Source organism: Petromyzon marinus, chromosome 12 (assembly GCF_048934315.1).
Source record: "Petromyzon marinus isolate PM22_M1 ecotype Great Lakes invasive population chromosome 12, UKy_Petmar_22M1.pri1.0, whole genome shotgun sequence".
Lineage (NCBI taxonomy): Eukaryota > Metazoa > Chordata > Hyperoartia > Petromyzontiformes > Petromyzontidae > Petromyzon > Petromyzon marinus.
In genome coordinates this window covers 7,081,939-7,101,745 of record NC_133678.1, presented here as the reverse complement: position 1 = coordinate 7,101,745, position 19,807 = coordinate 7,081,939, and the positions used below count along the sequence as shown (strand labels likewise).

Genomic DNA, 19,807 nt, shown 5'->3' with positions numbered 1-19,807 from the left:
TTGAGTGAGGCCAACATTGAGCATCAGAGCACTTGGTGTCAATTCAGCATCGTAGTGATGGGCCACTCGATGACTCAGAAACCAGGGGTGAGGCGAAGTGGCCCCAAGGTAGGAAGTACAAACTCAAGTGCTGTTTTCTATTACCAGTATTGAAACCAGGGCCTTGACCCACCCCTACTGGACATGTGAAAAAGAGCTTCGTATCTCATCAGATTCCTCCAATCTAAAAAAAAAAATTCAAATTTATAATGCGCATTCCATCCTAGGATCCCAATGCGCAATGCACTACAAGCAGTAAAAAAAAGCTCGAGTGAGGAGGATGTGAGCTCTGAGCCAAGCCTGGGTTGACGGACCTGGCTGGGAATTAAACAGATCATTCGCAGGAGTGACCACGTGTGAAGCTGCAGAATCATATATGTACATGTGAATATTGCATTGTTCAACAGAAGCAACAAGACATTGTAAATACATTGCAAATAAAATTAGTTTTTTTATGTTACATGTATATCAGCATTTGCGCAAGTGTGCATCTTATCTTAATGATATTTACATAGTGCCTTTAACAAGGCGCTGTACAGCAATTATACAATTGTACCTAGCATAACAATAATTTGAAAAGATACATTGAAAGGTAGTCGGGCAAAATTGCATTGGAAAGACAAAGGGGGGCGGGGCGAGGGGCTGGAGCCAGGAGGGAGAAGGGGCCCACGGCGATGGAGTCCCCCGCACCACCGACGAGTTCCGCAATGTCCACGCAGTGCAGCAGTGGAGTCCCGGCCGGGGCCCACGACAAGGAAGAAACCGCAGCCTCGGCCCGGCTTGCTTTCCACGGACGCGAAGCTTCCCTCCGTGCCCGGCATGCTGATATGGTGAAGACTCCCCCGGCCCGGAGCTGGACCTTCCATCCTTCGGACCGCACAAAGCCCCGATGTCCCGGGGCTGCCGATGCCTTGGCAGCCAAGTGGCCCGGAAAAGGAGCCGCCAGACGCGGGTGACGGAGCGGCCCAACGGTTTCGAGGGATGGCGCGGAAGTCGCTCGGTGCCGGCGATGCCCGGTGGGCAACCGCCGGCAGCCAGGCCACCAAGTAGAAATGCCCACAGGGCGCGGGACAGGCAGGAGAGGTGGTCGGGGACCGGCGCTAACAGCACTTGTCCGAACAGTCTGTTAAGGCTATACAGGGGATCTCTGTGTTATATGTGTGCATGTGGGTTGAAGTATGAAAATGTGTTTTCCCCTTTGTTCTGGTAACAAAACAGGTGGGTCTCCTGTGGGTTGACTCAAACTCAAATGAGGACATGGTGAATGAAAAAAGATCGTCACTCGGGAAACAAAGGCAGCCGGGTGTGACCACTATGCTGGCCTTGCCCAAACAATCTGTTTTGGGCTAAACGAGGGATCATTAACTTTGTGAAGGGTTGAAGAAGGGAGCAGGCAATGCGATATGACGAGAGATGTAATCATGTTAATTCATAAATGTTCGGAGTGAAGAGGAGGAGCGGGGAGGGGTTGTCGAGGAAGGGTAGTCACTGTCCACGACTATTTGCGCTTCCTCCTAAATTTAAATTTTGGCATTTTCTTCTTGAAAGTCGCCTTGAATTTGCTGTGCAGTTTCTTCACTTGCGTTCTCTTATTTGCCAGGAATTTCTTGAACTTTTCCTTCTTTTTGCCTGCAAGGAGACAGATCACGTGAAGGGAAACAACTTAACAATGGTGAGTAATTGGAATGAATCAGTTAACAGAAAAAGCATCAATGGACCGATATCTGCTTTACGTCAAATTATATTGGTGAAGTAAGAGCCACAGGCTCTGGCCCAGTCTTACGACTGTTGTCAGATCTAGTGACGGAGGATTTGTTCATGCAAGAAAAAAAATCGAGCGTTTTCAACGCTGGCCAGATTAGTAATGTAGAATTGCATGACTATTGCAATTCAATGTTCTGCCAACATTTTACGAGTGGTATACCATCATGAAGGCAACGTGTAAAACACAACTCCCGTTTGCGACCAAGTGGCGGTGAAGTCACTACGGCACGTGTGCCATGCTACGTGCACTTTGAGGCCAAGTGAAATGTCGAAGGCTCGCTGGCAGGAGGTCATGGAACAGATCCAGGTGCCACAGTTTGTCTGAGATGAAGGTACGTTGAACTTCTTTGTACCACACATAGCCAGCCGTGCTAATCGGAGGTGCGAGATGACTGGTAGATGCACACAGACACACCCACTTCTCTCACCTGTCTTCAGGTTCTTCGCCTTATGGTGCGACTTTTTGTGGGCATCACCATTGCCATCTGTGCTGCTGCTGGTCCCTGGCTCAGGCTTCAAGCTTTGCACCAAGGTAGTTAGAATCTCCATAAACCACCCGCCTGGTGCAACGTCTTCACCTTCTTCATCCACGGCCCTTGGCTGCGGCATTATGTATTGGCGAATTGCCGTGAGGACTCGTGAGATATCGCTCCAGAGTGATGGTGGCGCGTCTTCTTCATCACTGTTCATGACATTGGCTTCGCCACCATCATCTGCAGGCTGTGCTGAAAGGCTACCACAAAAAGTGCAAAAGAGAAGCGGAAGAAAATTGTTTAGACATGAAAGGTTGCCTTGCTAGGATGCAGTGCACGTGGCTTGTACAGTGTTCATCATGGGTTCCTATACTCCTGCACAGTGCTCTTATCTTCCTACATCAGGGGTTGGCGATCGAAATAACAAGAACCATTTTTTTTTTAAATTCGGTAAAAAAACCCCTCAATATTTCAACAGCCGTAATGCACTGTGGTGAATACCAGACAGTCCTTAATAAATAAAAAACGTCACGAAGCAACCCTTAATGAGCCGCACGCTACTCTGGAGTCACAGGTTGCCGACCCCTATCCTAGCTCCTACTACACACACACCTAGACATTGTCTCACAAAGCTTCACATGCATTTGAAGCTTCTTTAATTAGTTATTCATCCCTGCTTGCTGGTGGCTGGTTGGTGTAGAGATATGTTCGTGTGAACCGGCACTGCTGAGATTTTTTTTACTGCTGAGGAGTGCATTGATTTCAGTTAAATCCGAGCTCTGAGAGTTGTGTGGTGGACGTTACTCTGTGAAAGCGGATGGGGAATTGTTGCCCCGTGGTGTACATGAGAGGTCACTTGAAGTGAGTTCAGTAATTGTGTGATGTTTCCATGGACCATTGTCTAACATGGGGTGATGCTGTCTTGCAAGAATGTGATTTCAGATGCATTATTCATTTTAAAACATGATACTCATTTTACAGAAGTTCATCGTACCATCAAATAAAACGCGTGCTAAACTGCCAAGGACTCGCTGATTAGTTATGAAGCTACAAGATAAGAGCTGATTGTTTTTCGTTTTTCTTCAAGTCACTTTAAGATGAAGGGCTTACCCTTGACTCCAAACATTCTACAATTATATTTTTACAAAGAACATACGCAGTGTTTTACATGGAAGGGAGGCGGTTTAAATGGAACCAATGGCAAAGAGTGGTTGATTTTAAGAAACATGTGCTCCCTGGACCCTGCATTTACCCTCATCATCATCACACTCACCTCATGTAACGCCAGTATAGAAGCCTTGCACCAACACACAGGGTGATCAGCCCAATGGAACTTAGGACGGACAACGTAACCGTCTTATAGACTGCGTCCACACACAAGGGAGAGCAAACATTCATTAAGTTATCTCAAGCAAAATATCGAAGCATGTTTGTTTGCATGATTTACCACGAACATTTGTGGTTAATGCAGAGTCGATGCCTTCCAATAGGTAAGTATTTGGTGTGGGAAAATCTAAACACCTTCTATATTATTGCCAGAAAGGGTGAAGCCATTACTTTTTCAATCGCTAGTTACAAAGTTTGGGTTTACAGTTAGGGTTAGGTTTAGCATTACGCAAAGGGCTTGGAGTTAAGGCTAGACACCGCTAGAGGGATAATCATAAGATAATTACCTGAAGATTTGTGGACAATGTCGGGTGCTTGAGGGGTTGCAGTCGCGCTGGTCCGAGGGGGAGCTGTCGTCATTTTCATGCCGCGCATCCGCTGGATCCAGCCGGACATTCCCATCGCCGGCTCCACTCCTGAACGACCGACCACCGGAACCAACGTGTGACGATGGCAAAATCATCACACACCCATCCTATGTGTATGACACCAAACCTTTCACTGGCATTGATTGCACCGAAGCCTCTGCACTCGAAAGGCTTTCGGAGTACGGCCCAAGAGCCTCGCAGCAGAATTCTGGACCGTTTTGAACCTTGAAATGACCACAGCAGGGAAACCGTAAGGGGAGCGAGTTGAAATGTAGTCCAACAGAGACGTAATGAAGGCATGGATGAGAGTCTCAGAATATTCCATATGCGGGCAATGAAACACTGGCATCGGTAGAATGCCTTTTTGACTGGCGACATTTGGTCGGTGAATAAAAGCATGAGGATCCAAAATGACCACGAGGTTACACGTGCTGTTTGCCAAGATAAGGTAACAAAAATGGTTTTATTTGCATATATTTACAAGTGAATTGTTATATTTCCTATACTCTGCACTCCTATCGTGTTTTTTTATTGTTTGCTGTTGTAACGTTCTGACCTCCCCAAACTGGAGATCTGTGAAAAACAGCTGTATAGCTCATTGGATTCATCCAGTATACATAAATATTCTGATTCTAATAATTTTTAGGTTCAGGAGATGCACACGTGACTTGGAAACTTTGTGAAACAGGCTTATGTTTTACCAATTTGAAGGACCTCAATTTACGTTCGTATTTACCAGCATCAACACTGCTACTATCGCAACACAACCACTACTACCAACACAACACATAATTGAAACCACCACCACGGTATCAACACCATCCCAATCGCCACAAGCCAACCACGATGACTACAAGGCAACCACAAAGCATTGCCTTCAACACCATCTCCTGCATCACAACATCCACCAACAAAGACCCCTCCTATAGCCTTAACAAATTGTTGAGGCAAGTGCTGTAAGCAAGCAACTATGAAGGTCAACACTGTACACGAGTGGGTGGGTGGTCAGCACCATGCCCGACAACCCTTGTCTCCCCAGCGACAATGTTTGCATACCACACCAGGTACAGTCCACATGTGAGGTTGAGTCGACATCGTGGAGGACCATGAACGGTTCGGATAATCATCACTGGTGTTGGCCGTGAGTAGAAATCAAACTCGGGTTGCTGGGTTCGTATCGCAGCACGCTAACCACTGCGTCACTGCTGCCCATATCCACCAACAGTGCCACTAATATCACCAGCGCACGTGTAAAGCCCTAGTGGAGCCCAGTGGATCTCCTGGTGGAATTCCTATGGATCCCTATTTATCCCTCTTACCCTCGGGCGCACTGATGCTGTTTTTGGACATCACGGGCTTTGCAGCCGAAGGATGGAACCCCGCAAGAAGCAGCAGCAGTAGCGGCAGGAGCAGTTTGAAGAACTTGAACTCCATGGCGAAGCAGCTGTAGTAAGTGGAGCTCAGTGAATATCCTGGAGCTAAAACTTAGCGTTGTTGTCGGGAGCTTAAACGTGGAGCGTCAACCTCACAAGCCCGCCTCGAAGTGTGTGACGTCACTACCGGCGAGTGGGCGGAGCTAGGCGAGTGGGCGGAGACAGGCGAGTGGACGCGTCCATTCGGCAGTTGAGAGCGGGAGGGGGGGATTTAAGGATATCCAGGCTTTGGATCAGGTAATAACAATTGTATTTACCTCGCTTATATTTAATTTGACAAATAAGGTTCTCTCTATTTAATACGGACGCACAAATCTGTCAAAACTTAGCCCCTCCCCCCCTACCTTTACCCACGCGTACTTTTTACACCCCCCCTCCAACCTGCGTACGTACGCCTGACGCACCCCCCTCCACCCGAATCCGATAGAACGGCCGATGATTAATCCACGCAGCAACGATCAAGGATTAATAACATTAACGCGTTTAAGCAAACAGATAGTCCACCGCCGGCTGTATTAAAGAATTAAGTCGTGTACTTTAGCCACTTATTTTGCTGAGCTGCGTGATAGATAGCGGAGCAGTCAGGTGGCACACAAAGTGTGGCACCTCTCCCACAGGCCCGCTTCTCCCGCTAGTACTTGTTGTGTGACAGCTGAAGACACTGAACTGTGGCTCATTTGAAGGCCAATGTAGACAAATTATTATCGAGGCTTCACCTCCTCCCTTCGTTACCTATGCACATTGTCAGTAGACCCCCCATACGCAAGCGCACGCATTTGGGTAAACCCCCCCCATTCCCCCCTCCATGCGTACGTACTAAGTGGATGGCCCCCTAATGTGTCGCTTGTGATTTCATCTAATATGTAGTCTCATTTAATGTGCTTTTCCTTGTGGACTATTTTTGCCCCCCGCTTCGTCACACGGCGTGACAAAAAGTCAGACCCCCCTCAAATATGACGTCACAAAGCTCTGCCCCACCCTCCCAAAAAATAAAACATGCTTCAAATCGATAGAAACTATTGTCATTGTAGTGCAGGGGTGTCCAAACTACGGCCCGCGTGCCAACTGCGGCCCGCCATCCATTTTTAATTGGCCCGTATCAAAGTCTAAAAATATAATGGAATATGGCTCACGGTATTGCACTTCTTAGTTTAAACACGAGGTGGCGCGATTGTCTTGAACAAGGCAACATCTCCACAAAGCAAGCAATCGAAGAAAACATTTGCTCAGGGTCACCAGAAAATGCCTGAACCGAAGAGACGCAAGATTGCATAGAAACCATGGGGAAGTGTGTTTGTTTGATTTGTAATGAGAGCGTTGCCGTGATGAAAGAGTACAATGTACGACGGCATTATGAAACAAAACATCAGACCTTCACGTCCTACACTGGCGCCGAGTGGAAGAAGGTAAAGCAAATGGCAGCTAGCCTGTTAATGCAGCAACAGGTTTTTTTCCGTGCTAACAAAGCTCAAGAAAATGCAACAATAGCCAGTTATGAAGTAACTCAACTCATTGCCCTACATGGGAAACCTTTCTCAGACGGTGATTTCTTTAAACAGTGCCTCACCAAAGTCGTGGGAATAATGTGCCCGGAGAAAATGCAGGATTTCAACGATGTTAGTATGTCCATAAATACGGTTGCGCGGCGAATTGAGGACTTGTCGGCTACCTTTAAACAGCAAGTGTCAGATAAAGCTTGTGCTTTCGATTTTTACTCGATTGCATGTGATGAGAGCACAGATGCCACGGGCACTGCACAGCTGTTAATCTTTTTTGCGGGGAGTTGATGATTATTTTTGCATTACGGAGGAACTCGATCTTCGGAGTCTAAAGGGGACAACAACTGGGAAGGACATGTTTGAAGCTGTGTCAGATGCAATTGACCAGGCTGGACTTAAATGGGACAAGCTGTGTGGAATTACAACGGGTGGGGCTCCAGCAATGACAGGTGAGCGCAAAGGAATGGCCTCTATGGTGAGTGCCAAGGTGTGGGAGAGCAGAGGCGAGGCTGTCAAAATGCATTGTATCATCCACCAAGAAGCCCTCTGTGCCAAGATAATCCAGCTTGGCGATGTGATGAACACAGTTGTGAAAACTGTCAACATAATTCGGGCACGAGGGGTTTACCACAGAGAATTTCAAGCGTTCGTCTCTGATGTCGATGCTGAATACAGGGACCTACTCTACCATTCTGAAGTGCGTTGGCTCAGTCGCGGCTCCGTGCTGCAGCGGTTTTATTCCCTGAGATCAAATATCGACAAGTTTTTTTTAAAGAAAAGGGCAGACCTCTCCATGAGATCAGTGACCCTTTATGGTTGGCAGACATGGCTTTTTTAGTTGATCTTACTGATCATCTCAACACCCTGAACAAGAGACTACAAGGCAAAGAGCAGCTAGTACCACAGCTGTATGCGCACATGAAAGCATTCCGTGCGAAGCTCCGTCTCTTCGAGTCTCAACTGCGCAACTTCAATGTAGCGCACTTCCCCACGCTGACCGAAATCAAAAGCACAAAAATGGGAGAATATGTGTCTGTGATCACATCTCTCATGACAGAATTCAGTCAGCGCTTCCAAGATTTTTCTGTCATTGAGAAGGAAATCACACTGTTTGCGGCTCCGTTTTCAATGGATGCAAAAGAAGTGGAGGAGAGTCTGCAATAAGAACTGATCGAAATTCAGTGTGATGTTTCTCTGAAGAATCAGCATCAGCTTCTCTCCCTACCTGACTTCTACCGGAGCTTGGAAAAGGCCTCTGATGAGACGCCATGCAAAACGAATGATGAGTCTGTTCGGCTCAACATACATCTGTGAGCAGACATTCTCTCTGTTAACGCTGAACAAAAGCAGACTGAGAACCAGAACGACCGACAGCCATCTCCGTGACGTCCTTCGCATCTCAACCACCAAACTTACTCCTGACCTGCCAGCTATCCTTCAGACCAAAGCGCAGCATCACAGCTCCCACTGAGCGCAACATTTTTCCCATTACAGGTGAGTTAAAAATATACACGCAGTTTTCATTTGTTAATTAGCCCAATTACTTTATAAATTCAGTCAATTAAAGTTGATAATTTTTTAACAAACGCTAGTTGATGTGTTAACAAGCCCAATAATTTATTTGTGTAATAAGCTTGAAATATCCACATCCCCTATTTCTCTTCTTGTCTCTGCATTTGATTGATTTTGCCAATATTAGTGCATGAGAAGTGAGGCAGTATACCTCACGTGTAGTGAGTGGTCCAGTCCTTCGTATATTTTTCTGTATGTGGCCCTCGAGAAAAAAAGTTTGGACACCCCTGTTGTTGTGCGTATTTAATGTGGCGCTGCACTCTGATGTTGTAGGAGAAAACATTTATTTAAAAAAGTCTATTTTATTAAGTAGAAACGTCGTGAGAATTTTATTGTTTTTTTTATTTTATTGTTTCCCTTCTACGTGACTTTACCGAAAGAACCAAGAATGTAAGTAGAACGTGTTGTCTATATTCATTTAAAGTTGCGCATTTTGATGTGACGTCACATTTCTCACCCCCCCCCCCCATCGTCACACATCGCCACAAATGTCTGACCCCCTCCCCCCCTAGGTGCGTGACGTCATTTATGGGCGTCCCCTAACGCACCCTGGGCTGACTGTTGAGATCACGTGACCCGGTTTGGTTGACAGCGGAACTGGAGTTGCCAACCGTTCCGGATTGGCCGGGAATCTCGCGGGATTTGTGTTGGTCTCTCGGTGGCGATTGCAGAACAATCCAAGACATTTCGATTTAAAGCTTTCGTGACTGAAAAGATTCATCTTCTTTGGTTCTTTCGGTAAAGTCACGTAGAATGAGAATAAAATAATACATTGATAAAATAACAATAATATTCTCACGACGTTTTGGCCACAACACAAGCGGCCTTCATCAGGTGAAGGGACGAGACTGTCTGGAGGACAGCGCTGGAGTGAAAAAGCCACGCTCAGATCGCGACCTTTAAGCTGTGTGAGAGGAAACAAAACGCCTTGACAAAGGAATTAACATAGAATTTAGCATTGAAATAGCTGAGTGATTAGCTTGTGACTGGTCACAGAAATGGCTATGTTGAAGTCAAGGCCTACACATCTGAGCTATTCACAGTAACTGGGTATACACTACAATATATAATGAATACTACATAGTGAAGCAATAAAAAAACTAAAATATAAATTACCTCAATGTTATCAATAAACTCTATATATTCTCCAATCAGCTAAGCTACCAACAATAAGTCGTTATATATCACAATGCTATATGGCGAAAAAATGGGTGGATTCTTACCCTCAACTTTAGCAACACGGATAGCTACGGGCCCCGTTCAGACGGACGAGTTCATCCATGGTCGGAACAGAGGAGGGGGAGAGAGACAGCTGCGAGGCGCTGTTATACTCCATGTTGTAAACCATACCATTAACCGTGGTGTGAGAGGTATTTAAGAGTCAATGCCAGCGAAAGAGCTGCGGTCTGAAGGTCATCGTAAAATACAATTAATTAAGAACGGAAATGGTTTAAAACATCTTTCCAATGGTTACTAAGCCAGAATCCATCTTCTCGGTTGAAATTGTCTCTGTGCTTGTATATTTGATTGGCCTCATGAACGAATCTCTCATGGTAGCCGGTTGGTTTGCAAAGAATCTCCGTCTTGGAGAAGTCAATGTCATGTGAGCCCACTGAATTATAACAGTGATCTGTTATAATAACAGTGATCTGTTATAATTCAGTGGATGACACTTTCGTCATTTGGCCACATGGCCTCCCAGCTTTGAACCTTTTCCAACACCACATCAATTCTAGACATCCCGCCATCAAATTCACCATGGAAGTGGAGAAAGATGGCAAGCTACCATTCTTGGATGTTCTGTTTGAGAGGACACCTGATGGATCACTGGGGCATTCTGTCTACAGGAAACCCACCCACACAGATTCCTACTTGAAACGTGAAACCCACCACCACCCAGCTCAAAAGAATTCTCTCATCAAAACGTTATACCACAGGGCACATTGCATTTCGGACCAACACCACCTGACCAGTGAATTAAAACATGTACACCTGGCCCTCAAGAGAAACGGATACTCTGACCGTACCATCCGCCAAGCTGTTTCTCCCTCCATACAGAAACTACCACTTGATGCTCCGGTGAAAACCATCACACTACCATATATAGCAGGCGTTACTAAAAAGATCTCCAAAATTCTAAACAAACACAAGATCCTGGTCCGGTTCAATACAGTACACAAAATCCGTGACCTGATCCCATCCGTGAAGGATGTTGTTCCTGACTTACAGTACCCCGGGGTTTACAAACTGAGCTGCACCTGTGGTGACTGCTATATCGGGGAGACGAAATGACATGTCTCTGACCGAATTCGCGAGCACAAATCAGATTTGAAACACGGCAGAACGAATTCTTCTGCCGTAGCTGATCACTGTTACAACGCTGTGGGTGATCACGATATAGTTTTCTCCGATACCAAGGTTCTCAGCAAACCCACGGGTTTTTATCAGAGATTTGTCCACGAGGCAATTCAGATTTACAAACACAGACACAATTTCAACCGAGAGGATGGTTTCAAATTAAGCAATCATTGGAAAGATGTTCTAAATAAAACCAAACATTAAACAAATTTTCAATGGTACAGTATATTTATTCAAGTAGTGGTATTCTAAACTTTCACAGCAGCTTATTTGCCTTCCCACCAACATCATGTAAACTCCCCCCCCCCCCCCCCCCCCCCCACCGTGCCGGTCCAGTACATCATTTTATGCTAATTCCTTTGTCAAGGCGTTTTTTTGTTTCCTCCCACACAGCTTAAAGGATGCGACCTGGGCTTGCTGTCTTCACTCCAACGCTGTCCTCTGGACAGTCCAGTCCCTTCACCTGATGAAGGCCACTTGTGTTGTGGCCGAAACGTCGTGATTTTTAATTTTTATTTTTACCTACGTGACTTTACCGAATAGAACCAAAGAGTATGGATCCTTGCAGTCGAGTGGTGACTACTTCTGGTCCATACTGGTGAACAGTATTCGGCTACAGAGCACACAAGGGCCATCGCTGATAGTCCGTAGCACTGGTGCTGATGCTGCCCAGCGTGTGCTTGGCAGTTTCTGGACCAGGTTGACCCTTGTTTTGGTCTTGGAGGCTACCTTTTTGAGGTTGTCATGGAATGTTAGCGTACGGTCCAGCTTCACTCTAGTGGCCCTCCGGTGGGGATCATGAAATATTAATATGGCTTAGGGAGGTCTTTATCCAGCAGTGGAATGACCATGGAGGGTGATATTGCTGACGCATGGAAACGAGTCATACGGGTATTAGACTTGCAGCCATGAGGAGCGCAAATCATTCAAGGCAATATTTTAAAAAATAATTGATTCTTTGATTGTCAACCCCAAATTACTATTGTGAATGGAATATCCAGGGTGGTGGATTGTTAGCCCCAATAGCTTGAGTGGGGCCAACATTGAGCATCAGAGCACTTGGTGTCAATTCAGCATCGTAGTGATGGGCCACTCGATGACTGAGGAACCAGGGGTGAGGCGAAGGTAGGAAGTACAAACTCAAGTGCTGTTTTCTATGACCAGTATTGAAACCAGGCCCCTGACCCACCGCTACTGGACATCTGTGAAAAAGAGCTTCGTATCTCATCAGATTCCTCTAATCTAAAAAAATAATTAAAATTTATAATGCGCATTCCATTCTAGGATCCCAATGCGCAATGCACTACAAGCAGTAAACAAAAGCTCGAGTGAGAAGAAGGATGTGAGCTCTGAGCCAAGCCTGGGTTGACGGACCTGGCTGGGAATTAAACAGTTCATTCGCAGGAGTGACCACGTGTGAAGCTGCAGAATCATATATGTGCATGCGAATATTGCATTGTTCAACAGAAGCACCAAGACTTTGTAAATATATTGCAAATAAAATTAGTTTTTTTATGTTACATGTATATCAGCATTTGCGCAAGTGTGCATCTTATCTTAATATTTACATAGTGCCTTTAACAAGGCGCTGTAACAGCAATTATACAATTGTACCTAGCATAACAATAAATTGAAAATATACATTGAAAGGTAGTCAGCCCAAAATTGCATTGGAAAGACAAAGGGGGGCGGGGCGAGGGGCTGGAGCCAGGAGGGAGAAGGGGCCCATGGCGATGGAGTCCCCCGCACCACCGACGAGTTCCGCAATGTCCACGCAGTGCAGCAGTGGAGTCCCGGCCGGGGCCCGCGACAAGGAAGAACCCGCAGCCTCGGCCCGGCTTGCTTTCCACGGACGCGAAGCTTCCCTCCGTGCCCGGCATGCTGATATGGTGAAGACTCCCCCGGCCCGGAGCTCGACCTTCCATCCTTCGGACCGCACAAAGCCCCGATGTCCCGGGGCTGCCGATGCCTTGGCAGCCAAGTGGCCCGGAACAGGAGCCGCCAGACGCGGGTGACGGAGCGGCCCAACGGTTTCGAGGGATGGCGCGGAAGTCGCACGGTGCCGGCGATGCCCGGTGGGCAACCGCCGGCAGCCAGGCCACCAAGTAGAAATGCCCACAGGGCGCGGGACAGGCAGGAGAGGTGGTCGGGGACCGGCGCTAACAGCACTTGCCCGAACAGTCTGTTAAGGCTATACAGGGGATCTCTGTGTTATATGTGTGCATGTGGGTTGAAGTATGAAAATGTGTTTTCCCCTTTGTTCTGGTAACAAAACAGGTGGGTCTCCTGTGGGTTGACTCAAACTCAAATGAGGACATGGTGAATGCAAAAAGATCGTCACTCGGGAAACAAAGGCAGCCAGGTGTGACCACTATGCCGGCCTTGCCCAAACAATCTGTTTTGGGCTAAACGAGGGATCATTAAACTTTGTGAAGGGTTGAAGAAGGGAGCAGGCAATGCGATATGACGAGAGATGTAATCATGTTAATTCATAAATGTTCGGAGTGAAGAGGAGGAGCGGGGAGGGGTTGTCGAGGAAGGGTAGTCACTGTCCACGACTATTTGCGCTTCCTCCTAAATTTAAATTTTGGCATTTTCTTCTTGAAAGTCGCCTTGAATTTGCTGTGCAGTTTCTTCACTTGCGTTCTCTTATTTGCCAGGAATTTCTTGAACTTTTCCTTCTTTTTGCCTGCAAGGAGACAGATCATGTGAAGGGAAACAACTTAACAATGGTGAGTAATTGGAATGAATCAGTTATCAGAAAAAGCATCAATGGACCGATATCTGCTTTACGTCAAATTATATTGGTGAAGTAAGAGCCACAGGCTCTGGCCCAGTCTTACGACTGTTGTCAGATCTAGTGACGGAGGATTTGTTCATGAAATAAAAAAATCAAGCGTTTTCAACTCTGGCCAGATTAGTAATGTAGAATTGCATGACTATTGCAATTCAATGTTCTGCCAACATTTTACGAGTGGTATACCATCATGAAGGCAACATGTAAAACACAACTCCCGTTTGCGACCAAGTGGCGGTGAAGTCACTACGGCACGTGTGCCATGCTACGTGCACTTTGAGGCCAAGTGAAATGTCGAAGGCTCGCTGGCAGGAGGTCATGGAACAGATCCAGGTGCCACAGTTTGTCTGAGATGAAGGTACGTTGAACTTCTTTGTACCACACATAGCCAGCCATGCTAATCGGAGGTGCAAGATGACTGGTAGATGCACACAGACACACACTTCTCTCACCTGTCTTCAGGTTCTTCGCCTTATGGTGCGACTTTTTGTGGGCATCACCATTGCCATCTGTGCTGCTGCTGGTCCCTGGCTCAGGCTTCAAGCTTTGCACCAAGGTAGTTAGAATCTCCATAAACCACCCGCCTGGTGCAACGTCTTCACCTTCTTCATCCACGGCCCTTGGCTGCGGCATTATGTATTGGCGAATTGCCGTGAGGACTCGTGAGATATCGCTCCAGAGTGATGGTGGCGCGTCTTCTTCATCACTGTTCATGACATTGGCTTCGCCACCATCATCTGCAGGCTGTGCTGAAAGGCTACCACAAAAAGTGCAAAAGAGAAGCGGAAGAAAATTGTTTAGACATGAAAGGTTGCCTTGCTAGGATGCAGTGCACGTGGCTTGTACAGTGTTCATCATGGGTTCCTATACTCCTGCACAGTGCTCTTATCTTCCTACATCAGGGGTTGGCGATCGAAATAACAAGAACCATTTTTTTTAATTCGGTAAAAAAAAAACCCTCAATATTTCAACAGCCGTAATGCACTGTGGTGAATACCAGATAGTCCTTAATAAATAAAAAAACGTCACGAAGCAACCCTTAAAGAGCCGCACGCTACTCTGGAGTCACAGGTTGCCGACCCCTATCCTAGCTCCTACTACACACACACATAGACATTGTCTCACAAAGCTTCACATGCATTTGAAGCTTCTTTAATTAGTTATTCATCACTGCTTGCTGGTGGCTGGTTGGTGTAGAGATATGTTCATGTGAACCGGCACTGCTGAGATTTTTTTTACTGCTGAGGAGTGCATTGATTTCAGTTAAATCCGAGCTCTGAGAGTTGTGTGGTGGACGTTACTCTGTGAAAGCGGATGGGGGAATTGTTGCCCCGTAGTGTAAATGAGAGGCCACTTGAAGTGAGTTCAGTAATTGTGTGATATGTTTCCATGGACCATTGTCTAACATGGGGTGATGCTGCCTTGCAAGAATGTGATTTCGGATGCATTATTCATTTTAAAACATGATACTCATTTTACAGAAGTTCATCGTACCATCAAATAAAACGGGTGCTAAACTGCCAAGGACTCGCTGATTAGTTATGAAGCTACAAGATAAGAGCTGTTTGTTTTTCGTTTTTCTTCAAGTCACTTTAAGATGAAGGGCTTACCCTTGACTCCAAACATTCTACAATTATGTTTTTACAAAGAACATACGCAGTGTTTTACATGGAAGAGAGGCGGTTTAAATGGAACCCATGGCAAAGAGCGGTTGATTTTAAGAAACATGTGCTCCCTGGACCCTGCATTTACCCTCATCATCATCACACTCACCTCACGTAACGCCAGTATAGAAGCCTTGCACCAACACACAGGGTGATCAGCCCAATGGAACTTAGGACGGACAACATAACCGTCTTGTAGACTGCGTCCACACACAAGGGAGAGCAAACATTCATTAAGTTATCTCCAGCAAAATATCAACAGGGGTGACTCACATTCCTAATTAGTAAGGGTTAGGGACAGTGATATAACTGTTCAACCTCAGTTATTAATGCTTTAATATGTGTATTCCTTTTGTGTTGTTAGCCTTTTGGCATTCTCTAGTCTAACACTGGTGAGACAAGGCCATAAAGGAGGCTGTCTCTGGTGGAGGCCAGTTAGTCTCAAGGACAATACATTCATTTTCGAAGCATGTTTGCTTGCATGATTTACCACGAACATTTGTGGTTAATGCAGAGTCGATGCCTTCCAATAGGTATGTATTTGGTGTGGGAAAATCTTCACACCTCCTATATTATTGCCAGAAAGGGTGAAGCCATTTCTTTTTCAATCGCTAGTTACAAAGTTTGGGTTTACAGTTAGGGTTAGGTTTAGCATTACGCATAGGGCTTGGAGTTAAGGCTAGACACCGCTAGAGGGATAATCATGAGATAATTACCTGAAGATTTGTGGACAATGTCGGGTGCTTGAGGGGTTGCAGTCGCGCTGGTCCGAGGGGGAGCTGTCGTCATTTTCACGCCGCGCATCCGCTGGATCCAGCCGGACATTCCCATCGCCGGCTCCACTCCTGAACGACCGACCACCGGAACCAACGTGTGACGATGGCAAAATCATCACACACCCATCCTATGTGTATGACACCAAACCTTTCACTAGCACTGATTGCACCGAAGCCTCTGCACACAAAAGTCTTTCGGAGTACGGCCCAAGAGCCTCGCAGCAGAATTCTGGACCGTTTTGAACCTTGAAATGACCACAGCAGGGAAACCGTAAGGGGAGCGAGTTGAAATGTAGTCCAACAGAGAAGTAATGAAGGCATGGATGAGAGTCTCAGAATATTCCATATGCGAGCAATGAAACACTGGCATCGGTAGAATGTCTTTTTGACTTGCGACATTTGGTCGGTGAATAAAAGCATGAGGATCTAAAATGACCACGAGGTTACACGTGCTGTTTGCCAAGATAAGGTAACAAAAATGGTTTCATTTGTATATATTTATAAGTGAATTGTTATATTTCCTATACTCTGCACTCCTATCGTGTTTTTGTATTGTTTGTTGTTGTAACGTCCTGACCTCCCCCCAACTGGAGATCTGTGAAAAACAGCTGTATAGCTCATTGGATTCATCCAGTATACATAAATATTCTGATTCTTATAATTTGTAGGTTCAGGAGATGCACATGTGACTTGGAAACTTTGTGAAACAGGCTTTTGTTTTACCAATTTGAAGGACCTCAATTTACGTTCGTATTTACCAGCATCAACATTGCTACTATCGCATCACAACCACTACTACCAACACAACACATAATTGAAACAACCACCAGGGCATCAACACCATCCCAATCGCCACAAGCCAACCCCGATGACTACAAGGCAACCACAAAGCATTGCCTTCAACACCATCTCCTGCATCACAACATCCACCAACAAAGACCCCTCCTATAGCCTTAACAAATTGTTGAGGCAAGTGCTGTAAGCAAGCAACTATGAAGGCCAACACGGTACACGAGGGGGTGGGTGGTCAGCACCATGCCCGACAACCCTTGTCTCCCCAGCGACAATGTTTGCACACCACACCAGGTACAGTCCACATGTGAGGTTGAGTCGACTTCGGGGAGGACCATGAACGGGTCGGATAATCATCACTGGTGTTGGCCGTGAGTAGAAATCAAACTCGGGTTGCTGGGTTCGTATCACAGCGCGCTAACCACTGCGTCACTGCTGCCCACATACACCAACAGTGCCACTAATATCACCAGCGCACGTGTAAAGCCCTAGTGGAGCCCAGTGGATCTCCTGGTGGAATTCCTATGGATCCCTATTTATCCCTCTTACCCTCGGGCGCACTGATGCTGTTTTTGGACATCACGGGCTTTGCAGCCGAAGGATGGAACCCCGCAAGAAGCAGCAGAAGTAGCGGCAGGAGCAGTTTGAAGAACTTGAACTCCATGGCGAAGCAGCTGTAGTAAGTGGAGCTCAGTGAATATCCTGGAGCTAAAACTTAGCGTTGTTGTCGGGAGCTTAAACGTGGAGCGTCAACCTCACCAGACCGCCTCGAAGTGTGTGACGTCACTACCGGCGAGTGGGCGGAGCCAGGCGAGTGGGCGGAGCTAGGCGAGTGGGCGGAAACAGGCGAGTGGACGCGTCCATTCGGCAGTTAAGAGCGGGAGGGGGGGATTTAAGGAAATCCAGGCTTTGGAACAGATAAAAATTGTATTTACCTCGCTTATATTTTATTTGACAAATAAGGTTCTCTCTATTTAATACGGACGTACAAATCTGTCAAAAATTAGCCCCTCCCCCCCTACCTGTACCCACGCGTACTTTTTACACCCCCCCCTCCAACCTGCGTACGTACGCCTGTCGCAACCCCCTCCACCCGAATCCAATAGAACGGCCGATGATTAATCCACGCAGCAACGATCAAGGATTAATAACATTAACGCGTTTAAGCAAACAGTCCACCGCCGGCTGTATTAAAGAATTAAGTTGTGTACCTTAGCCACTTATTTTGCTGAGCTGCGTGATAGATAGCGGAGCAGTCAGGTGGCACACAAAGTGTGGCACCTCTCCCACAGGCCCGCTTCTCCCGCTAGTACTTGTTGTGTGACAGCTGAAGACACTGAACTGTGGCTCATTTGAAGGCCAATGTAGACAAATTATTATCGAGGCTTCACCTCCTCCCTTCGTTACCTATGTGTACGCACATTGTCAGTAGACCCCCCATACGCAAGCGCACGCATTTGGGTAAACCCCCCCACTCCCCCCTCCATGCGTACGTACTAAGTGGATGGCCCCCTAATGTGTCGCTTGTGATTTCATCTAATTTGTAGTCTCATTTAATTGGCTTCTCCTTGTGGACTATTTTTGCCCCCCGCTTCGTCACACGGCGTGACAAAAAGTCAGACCCCCCTCAAATATGACGTCACAAAGCTCTGCCCCCCCTCCCAAAAAATAAATATGCTTCAAATCGATAGAAACGATTGTCATTGTAGTGCAGGGGTGTCCAAACTACGGCCCGCGGGCCAACTGCGGCCCGCCATCCATTTTTAATTGGCCCGTATCAAAGGCTAAAAATATAATGGAATATGGCTCACGGTATTGCACTTCTTAGTTTAAACACGAGGTGGCGCTATTGTCTTGAACAAGGCAACATCTCCACAAAGCAAGCAATCGAAGAAAACATTTGCTCAGGGTCACCAGAAAATGCCGGAACCGAAGAGACGCAAGATTGCATAGAAACCAAGGGGAAGTGTGTTTGTTTGATTTGTAATGAGAGTGTTGCCGTGATGAAAAAGTACAATGTACGACGGCATTATGAAACAAAACATCAGACCTTCACGTCCTACACTGGCGCCGAGTGGAAGAAGGTAAAGCAAATGGCAGCTAGCCTGTTAATGTAGCAGCAGGTTTTTTTCCGTGCTAACAAAGCTCAAGAAAATGCAACAATAGCCAGTTATGAAGTAACTCAACTCATTGCCCTACATGGGAAACCTTTCTCAGACGGTGATTTCTTTAAACAGTGCCTCACCAAAGTCGTGGGAATAATGTGCCCGGAGAAAATGCAGGATTTCAACGATGTTAGTATGTCCATAAATACGGTTGCGTGGCGAATTGAGGACTTGTCGGCTACCTTAAAACAGCAAGTGTCAGATAAAGCTTGTGCTTTGGATTTTTACTCGATTGCATGTGATGAGAGCACAAATGCCACGGGCACTGCACAGCTGTTAATTTTTTTGCGGGGAGTTGATGATTAGTTTTGCATTACGGAGGAACTCCTCGATCTTCGGAGTCTAAAGGGGACAACAACTGGGAAGGACATGTTTGAAGCTGTGTCAGATGCAATTGACCAGGCTGGACTTAAATGGGACAAGCTGTGTGGAATTACAACGGATGGGGCTCCAGCAATGACAGGCGAGCGCAAAGGAATGGCCTCTATGGTGAGTGCCAAGGTGTGGGAGAGCGGAGGCGAGGCTGTCAAAATGCACTGTATCATCCACCAAGAAGCCCTCTGTGCCAAGATAATCCAGCTTGACGATGTCATGAACACAGCTGTGAAAACTGTCAACATAATTCGGGCACGAGGGGTTTACCACAGAGAATTTCAAGCGTTCCTCTCTGATGTCGATGCTGAATACGGGGACCTACTCTACCATTCTGAAGTGCGCTGGC

General features: G+C 46.5%; 2 protein-coding genes across 2 annotated transcripts; both read right to left on the bottom strand.

Moving 5' to 3' along the window:
- Nucleotides 1–396: 396 nt before the first annotated feature.
- On the bottom strand, nucleotides 397–5,595 carry LOC116941620 (uncharacterized). The gene is made up of 5 exons (XM_032952843.2): nucleotides 5,350–5,595; nucleotides 3,950–4,078; nucleotides 3,550–3,640; nucleotides 2,232–2,536; nucleotides 397–1,668 (listed from the first exon to the last, which is right to left on the bottom strand). The coding sequence occupies exons 1-5, from the start codon at nucleotides 5,462–5,464 to the stop codon at nucleotides 1,538–1,540; spliced, it is 771 nt and encodes a 256-aa protein (XP_032808734.2). The 5' UTR covers nucleotides 5,465–5,595; the 3' UTR covers nucleotides 397–1,537.
- Nucleotides 5,596–12,379: 6,784 nt separating this feature from the next.
- Nucleotides 12,380–17,711, bottom strand: LOC142924330 (uncharacterized). Its single transcript, XM_076066583.1, has 5 exons — nucleotides 17,471–17,711; nucleotides 16,070–16,198; nucleotides 15,463–15,553; nucleotides 14,142–14,446; nucleotides 12,380–13,581 (listed from the first exon to the last, which is right to left on the bottom strand). The coding sequence occupies exons 1-5, from the start codon at nucleotides 17,583–17,585 to the stop codon at nucleotides 13,451–13,453; spliced, it is 771 nt and encodes a 256-aa protein (XP_075922698.1). The 5' UTR covers nucleotides 17,586–17,711; the 3' UTR covers nucleotides 12,380–13,450.
- Between the last annotated feature and the right edge of the window lie 2,096 nt (nucleotides 17,712–19,807).

Excerpts from the sequence above, each read along its gene's own strand:
- LOC116941620 (XM_032952843.2), bottom strand. The coding sequence starts at position 5,464 with ATGGAGTTCAAGTTCTTCAAACTGCTCCTGCCGCTACTGCTGCTGCTT. Across the intron at positions 2,537-3,549 it reads CTATACTGGCGTTACATGAG|CCTTTCAGCACAGCCTGCAG; the intron begins GTGAGTGTGATG and ends TTTTTGTGGTAG. Across the intron at positions 1,669-2,231 it reads GGCGAAGAACCTGAAGACAG|GCAAAAAGAAGGAAAAGTTC; the intron begins GTGAGAGAAGTG and ends GTCTCCTTGCAG.
- LOC142924330 (XM_076066583.1), bottom strand. The coding sequence starts at position 17,585 with ATGGAGTTCAAGTTCTTCAAACTGCTCCTGCCGCTACTTCTGCTGCTT. Across the intron at positions 16,199-17,470 it reads CAGCATCAGTGCGCCCGAGG|GAGTGGAGCCGGCGATGGGA; the intron begins GTAAGAGGGATA and ends TCGGTCGTTCAG. Across the intron at positions 13,582-14,141 it reads GGCGAAGAACCTGAAGACAG|GCAAAAAGAAGGAAAAGTTC; the intron begins GTGAGAGAAGTG and ends GTCTCCTTGCAG.